This window comes from Olea europaea, chromosome 14, assembly GCF_002742605.1.
Source record: "Olea europaea var. sylvestris chromosome 14, O_europaea_v1, whole genome shotgun sequence".
NCBI lineage: Eukaryota > Viridiplantae > Streptophyta > Magnoliopsida > Lamiales > Oleaceae > Olea > Olea europaea.
Genome location: NC_036250.1, coordinates 3,432,904 through 3,440,780, shown reverse-complemented (window position 1 = coordinate 3,440,780; position 7,877 = coordinate 3,432,904). Strand labels below are relative to the sequence as shown.

General features: G+C 31.0%; 1 protein-coding gene across 4 annotated transcripts; it reads right to left on the bottom strand.

Moving 5' to 3' along the window:
- Positions 1–3,610: 3,610 nt before the first annotated feature.
- Positions 3,611–6,242, bottom strand: LOC111408807. Of its 4 annotated transcripts, none has more exons than XM_023038577.1 (3): positions 6,069–6,242; positions 4,734–5,111; positions 3,611–4,386 (listed from the first exon to the last, which is right to left on the bottom strand). In XM_023038577.1, the coding sequence occupies exon 3, from the start codon at positions 4,190–4,192 to the stop codon at positions 3,803–3,805; it is 390 nt and encodes a 129-aa protein (XP_022894345.1). In that variant the 5' UTR covers positions 4,193–4,386; positions 4,734–5,111; positions 6,069–6,242; the 3' UTR covers positions 3,611–3,802. The 4 variants fall into 4 exon arrangements, with proteins under 4 accessions (XP_022894345.1, XP_022894346.1, XP_022894347.1 ...); XM_023038578.1 differs by having other exon boundaries at positions 3,611–4,382; XM_023038579.1 differs by lacking the exon at positions 4,734–5,111 and having other exon boundaries at positions 3,611–4,382.
- Positions 6,243–7,877: the final 1,635 nt, after the last annotated feature.

Genomic DNA, 7,877 nt, shown 5'->3' with positions numbered 1-7,877 from the left:
ATATATATATATATATATATATATATATATATGTATATGTATATGTGTGTGTGTATATATATATATCTGTATATGTATATATATTAAATTTTAAATCATATTTAAAAAATAATGTTAAAAAATAAATAATTAATTAAATGATAAATAAAATTGACGAATTTTTTTACTATACAACTATTTTCTCAATTCAAGTCTTTCTTAAAATATATGTATCTAAAGCCATTTGTATTTTCTTTAAACCGAATGCAATGTCATTCCTAATTTTTTGCAACGTATACATTACTTTTGTGTGTGCATGTGTGTGTATATATATACACGGCAAGAGCGACAGCCCCTTCATGTGAGGGGGTTGTAACCGTACTGTACAATGAGAATAAACCATATATATAGCTCCCGTTGGTTAGCAATTTTTCACCAATTTCATTATTTCAACTGTCATTCTTTACTCTTCACTCACAGGTGGGACTCACTTTTTATCTCTAACAATTGAAAAATCAATTCTCATAAACACTATCGAACAGGCGCGCGCGCACTCACACACACATATATATTATTTTGCAAAAGGTAATAATTCTTAGTTAAAACATTTTATTAAAATGTTTTTTACGTATTCTAGACTAGAAAGTTTCATCAAGTTTTTTTTATTTGACAGAATGTCTAGATGATACAAAATTCGTTGGGGGAGGGGGGGGAGTAATTCATCTAAGCATTCTTGTCAACTTTGCCTAGTTTGATAAGAATGTCTAGAAACTTTGAAATTTGTACAAAAAAATAAGGGGAATTTGGTACATATTTGAAGTAAGAATTGACAATTTGTCAAAAATATTCAGAAAATGAACATTTTTATAAATCGAAAAGTCATGAACAAAATTCTTTTTCTCACTTTAAAAATGTCGTACAAGATAAATTTCCTGCACGGGGACTGCACTGAAATATAATGGTGCCTACACTTTTTTTTTTTAATATGAGAATGGTCTGAGCCATCGAGCCATATCTTGAATTAAAAATAAATAATAAAAGGTTTTATTTTCATCCAATATGTGAAAGGAATTAGCCTAGCATAATATTGGAATTAAACAAAGAAAGGATAAAAAATATCATCGAAAATCGAGTGATTAATGTTTCAAATTAAAGTTGTCATCTTTTTCCCATGGATACCCAGGTTTCTTCCTTGCTTCTGCCGTGTGTTCATATATATATAAATTTCCCTTGCAGCCAATTTGTTTTCAATTTTCAGCCTTGCTTTTCTGCCTTTTTCTTTCTTCAATCTTCCGGCTGCCGTTTTGTTTGTATGGATAAAGATATTTATATAAAATCTTGTTAAAATCGTATACTCACTCTCACAAAATTAGCAGACCCCGTGTGAATTTAAAAGAGTCAGTTTGTGATCCCCACCTCCATTGTGAGTAGTAAATAAAGGAGTTTGTCAAAAAAGTTTGTATATGTAACATGACCCTCGTATGTATATCTCCTTTATTCTCTTCAATATTTGGCTCCAAAAGAAAAGCCCAATTTTCTCTCTTCTCGTGCTCTACCCGCCGTCAATGTTTCTGTGCGTGTATATATTATTAAAGCCACACAGTCTTTTCTCCCCTTAATTCCTGCTGCCGATGTGTGTGTGTATATATATATATTATATTTTAGCAGTCAGCCACCCATCTGTATTTTATTCCCAAAGCAGCATAAATTCCTCTTCTTGGCTCCCGGCTGCTGCCGACTTTTGTGCCTGTGTATGTTATCAGCTTGTTTGGAAGCGATTTTTTGTTCAAAAAAATGATTTTTTGATCGTTATTTTACTATTTCAGCCGTCATATTTGACTTCTTCTCTCACAGATGAACTCCACTTTTCTCCCAACAATCAAAAAATCAATTTTCAAAATCACTCTCAAACAGGCTCTATATATAATTTCAGCCAAAGCAGCCCTTTTTTTGTCAGTAGGAATCCAAAGTGGCTGCAATCTTTTTCTCCTAATCAAATTCCAATTGTTCTCCTTATTTCCAGCGCCAATGTTGTATATATACATGTGGAAACTATTATTTTATTTAATTTCAAATATTACTTTTTAACATTATTTTTTCAGACCCTTTGAGCCCCATTATTTCTTCATTAAAATGAAAAATATGATCGTTATTCATTACATCAAGTCACCATATTTGACTTTATATCTTTTGTTTGGAACCCTAACGACTATATTTTTCATTCTTATTTTTACAATAATATGGCTCAAACGGAACTCAATAATTAATATAAAATTATAGTAAAAATAAAAATGTAAAAGTTAACTAAATCATACAAGCAATAATTTTGGTTGTCAATATTACTTCCCCAAACACACCCTTTAACATAGTTGACCAAAATCACAATCCCCTAAATTTTACTTTTACAGTTACAGTGCAAATCGTCCCCTAATTTCGCATTATCAGATAATTTGATATGTAACAATTCAAGTAAATGGAATTATTCACACCAATAGAAACCATGGAAATTGCAGAAATACATTATATTGTTTCGTTACAAAATGAATTATATGTTTTTTGTAATATCTTTTCAGTTGTATATAGATTTCCAATGAAGAATTGAATATAGCAGTGCGAGTTAGAATTCGAAATCCAGACACGTTTGCGAAGAAATCTATTCATTAAGATATTTGCTGAAGATGATGTTTCAAAGTATAATTTGTGCAGAAGAAATGATATTCTCTAGCAACATTTGATTTGGAATATTCATTTACTGCTGAACATGAATTTTGCTGAATTTTAATTGCATCAGTTACAAAATCTGTTTTGGTAACTTGAGGCCCATGTAATGTGTATACTTTTCTTCAAGCTCTCCATTCTTTTAAAATAATGCAATTTAGTCTTTTTCAAATTCAAACTTGTGGAATCGCCCTTCTTCTTTTTCAATTGTTTCCAACAAGTCAATCGCTAAAAACAAAAAGAATATTAACCTAAGTAAAATAAAAATTAATAATTGGACGACTTAAAAGTTTAATAATGTGAGCTAGAGCAATGTATGAGTGCAAACAATTTAGAAAAATTAGAAAATTGAGAATACGGGAAATATTCAGATAGAACTTTCAAAATCTCAATAAAAAGCTAACAATTTCGATTCAGTAGAAAAGAAAATGGAGAAAATGATATTTATGAGATCGTTGTGTCGATCGATTTGCCGAAGATGGCTATCTTCACATGACGAGTTAAACCAACAATAAAGATCAAATAATTAAGTTATGGTTCATTTAAGTTCTCTAGCTTTGAGCAATAAGCCTATACGACGAGAGCTATTATAATTTCGTCCTTAAGGTCAAATGTTTGTGTTGTTGAAGTAAAATGTCCTATTTAACAACATGGAAACCCGAGAACAAGAGGCCACTCAAGTCCAGCATTATAGAAGGCATCCGAGGTGAACACAAAATCTCGCACTCAACTGTAAACAGCGGGCGCAACAATATGGCCCATTGGCCCTAAACTCAATTGGACAGAGGGGGAACAATGACGTCTTGAAGATCATTCTTCCCTACGATTCTCTGCTTGCTGTCTTGTAGTTGGATAACTTTGGCTTCATGTTTTCCACTACTTTAAAGAATTAGATAGACTACGAAAGCTGGAATCATGGAAATGACAAATAATTTTCTAATGTATCGAAAGAAAGTTCCTCTTTCGCGTAAAAAACACAGCCACAAAAATATCGATGCAGACATATTCTGATGAACACAGAATAAGAGAGGAAAAGAATAATGATGGAAGTATGACAAAAAGCCATCAGTACACCACATAAAGTAGTCTGGATGTACCAATTGAATCAATTGGATGACTTGTGAAGCTGTTGGGATGTAAGAGAAATAAGAGACTGAATCTTAGCAACAGCAGACGTCTTATCAGGTGGGCACTTGGAGAGAGCAATATTTAATGAGTTGACAGCCTCGTCTAGCTTCCCTGCAGCCATGGAAGCTAACCCTTCCTTGTAAGCTTCATCAGCCAATCGAGCATCATATTGTGAAGTCAGCTTTCCATTAGAGTTTATGTTCTTTGAGACAGAGGCAGATCGAGATTGTAAGAAAGCAGTAGAACGAGTGTACTCAAGAGACGTAATGGCAGAATTAATCTCAGCCATAAGCACTTCAGGTGATGTTGAGATGGTCTTCACATCATCAAACATACTCCAGAGGGGTTTTTCTTCACCAGAACTCATTTCTATATTTTAATCTGAGTCACCAATTGTCACAAAACCAGAACCTTATGGCACGTAATGGCACACACAAGCTTTGCAGTAACCCTTGTCTCCATGATACAAAAAGAGGAGAAAGGAAGAAATGGTCAAGCCTCGAATTCCCTGGTTAAAGCTCGGTAAAATTCTTTGTCTAGTCCAGACCTGCAAAATCCTTGCTGCAGACAATAATATTTGTTAGCCAGAAGGGATTGAGCATAAACTGTGTGTTGCAGAAATGTTAAGCTCACGAACAAAACCCTATTATCTGAGTTATGCATGTCTCTTCTTCAGTAAGCATACAATTAATCTGAGTTGAATCCTTCTTAATTCATCAAAGAGCAACTATTGTTAAAAGAGAATAGCAATGAGCCCTAAACTTAATTACATGTCTGTCAAATTAAACCAACCAAATGTTGAATTGATTTTCATTTCCTATTAGATAGTAGAATGAACTAGACAATGACTACAATAATTTGCACTGTTGGTTCCCAACCTACAGCTCTAGTAGCAAGTTGATCCCCACCTTTTGGAGCATATTTGTCCTTAACCTTCCACAGCTGTTAAACAAGTAGTCCTGGTAGATGTTTCCTTCCAAAAGTTCGTTAAAAGTCAGTTACACCATTATCTCAAGAAACTCTCCCCCTCCCCCTACCAAAGGAGAAAAAATAATTCTAGTTTAAAACTGTTGCCGGCATTCGGAGAAGAAGGGTTTCAAGTGATAAAATGCAGGGCATTGTTATGGCCTTTACACACATGATTCTACATTTAAACCTAAACAGGTCAATATAGTATGGCAGATAATAGTGGCTAGTTTTGTCAGGATAGATGACTTAATAGTTTAAGATTGTAATCTTCAATAATCTGGTTCACTGCTTAAGGGTGCAGATGCAAACTCAAAGACCTGAAAATGCAATCCAAAACCTCTTAAGATGATGATCCCCTCAATAATGCTTCCAGTGAAAACAGAAGTCAGAAAATTTGTCAGTCAGCTTTTGTGCTACTTTTTAGTCTCTCAAGTTTGGCAGCCATGGTACAGACGGAGGAGCACGGCCAAGAACCAAAGTTTGGGGAGAGATGGGAGATAGATTGGCTAGGGTGCCGTGGCACGGCCAAGAACCAAAATTTTTCAGTAAAACATTGACTATTTAATGAATTTTGTCACAGAAATTGTCTTTTTAAACAAAAATCTCGTGTTAATGGTTGTGACCAACTTGCTACTAAAATACTATACGTTCAATAACTGCAATTTTTCCTAATTATTTTAAAACTATAGCATCAAAAGTGAACCAAGAAAGCAACTTCAATCTACACAAAAAATTGTAAGTATACAGTTTCCCTCTCACCTTTATAGAAGGATATTATTTCAAATTTAGTGGGAAATGAAACAAAACCAAGATCTGTGAAATAGAAAACCCTCCTTCCAAATATTTTAAGATACTACAGAATAGATCAATTAGTATACATAGATCACAAGTCGTTTACGGAAGTAATGAATGCGGGACTTGAGTACTGGTGCCTATTCTAAGGTCACGAATAATTATTAATGACGAGGTAATTAATAAAATTATCCAACCAAGAACAGCACAGATGTTCCATTTTGAATATTTACACCACCCATTTTGATCACCATAAACTTTTTGCTAATTAGAAAAGAGAAATCCTTCTTACTAAATGAATTTTCCAAATTGCATGCTTGAAACCCAATAGAAGAAACATCAAAAAGATCAAACTATAGACGAAATTAGGTGCAGAAATGTGTCAAAACCCTAATGTGTTGCTGATAGAAATCAAAGAACATACGCATTATATATGATAAAATAATTGCTGATAGAAAATCAATCGAAGAAGAAAGTTGTACCTTGGAAACTGAAGCAGCCGTTTAATCTTGCAATTGGTAGCTCTCATTCACAATCGAATTATGAGTCTTCGTTGAACTGTATTTACAGTTCCAAATTTCATCAAAAATCGTTTTTTTTTTAATCCTTTTCCCTTTTTTGTTTTTTGCTTTCAGGTGAGTTTTACGTTTGGTAATTGTCAATTGTGAGAGGTTAGGAAAGTGGGAGGTGACGTGGGTTAAATCTATTAATCCAACCAACTTTATATTCAGCCCACGTTTGAGCCCATCAAATTTCATCTCATTTTTTCCTCTCATATTTTCAATTACATAATTTTTCATAAAATAATATTACATATAAATCGAAAATTTTTCTTTCTTTTTCAATTACTTATTTTTAAAAAAAATACTATTTCACCGATTTTCATTTCAAAAAAAGGGGACAAACGGGAGCTAAATTTATAGTACATTTTTTCTCCATCTTCTTTTTAATCATATATTTTTCAATAAAATAATATTGTACATAAATAAAAAAATTCTTTCTTTTTCAACCACACATTCTAAAAAAACACTATTTCAAATAATTTGTTTTAACGGGGCTAATGGGGGCTTAATATCACTATAATCACTAAATTTAATTTTATTTCATCATGATCATCCAACTTTATATTTAGTGTCACCATGACCATCCAATTTTTATTTTATTTTTATCATGACCATCCAATTTTATATAATGTTTCACCATGATCACCTAATTTGATTTAACATTTCACCATGGTCATCTACTTTTTTTCACCATTGTCATTAATTTTAAAATGGGGTAAAATGATTATTTTGTAATTTTAGTTTATTTTTCTAAGTAACTTAAAAAAAAAATCAGTTATTATTATTTTTTCAAAGGAACCTTTTTTAAATAACTTTTTGTTTTTATTTTTCTGAGTTACTCGTTTTTTTTAAAATAATTGTTTATTTTATTTTAAAAATATTTTTTTAAATGAGTTTTTATTTTATTTTTCTATGTAAAATTTTTAAAATGAGTTTTTTATTTTATTTTTTTAGGTAAATTTTTTTAAAGAAATTTTTATTTTATTTTTTTAAAATAAGTTGTTGTTATATATATATATATGATCGGGATAAGGAAAAAGCATATGATATTAGAACTCACAGGTATAAGAGACAATAGATTAACTTACCAAGTAAAATATAGTATAGACATTTGATAGATTGTCTTATCAAGTAAAATATAGTATAGATATTTGTGGTTACTTTGAGGAAGATAATATAGTTGGAACCTGGAGTAAAGATTTAATTGAAATTTTAGAAATATTTAAAGTTCTTAAATATTTACCTTTGGAACTAAGAGAAAATATTGTAAAAAGAGTCTTAGTAGAAGAATACAGACATATTTTTATAACAGATCATATTGATTACGACTTAGAACTCTGGATATCAATAGAAAGCTTGAATTTTTAGATTTAGAAATTTTAAGAAATACTAGTAAAAAAGTACAAACAGTTGATAATAATATAATCAAGTGTAATTTAGACAATAAGCATAAATTACATAGTTTATTTTCAGAATAACCAAGTCAGAACTGTATAGTAGACTTAATCATAAATTTATCAAGAAATTTAGAATTAGAAAATAAAAAGCAAAATAGTTATTTAGAAATTATAAAAGAAAGTATTATAGTTAAAGATCAAGAGATTAGAAATATAAAATAATCTTTAGATTATATTAAAAATCAAAATTCAAGTATTTTAAAAAAACTTGTTAAACTAGAAAAAATACCATCTAAGACAGATTTAACAGAAATAAAAAGAATTTTAGATT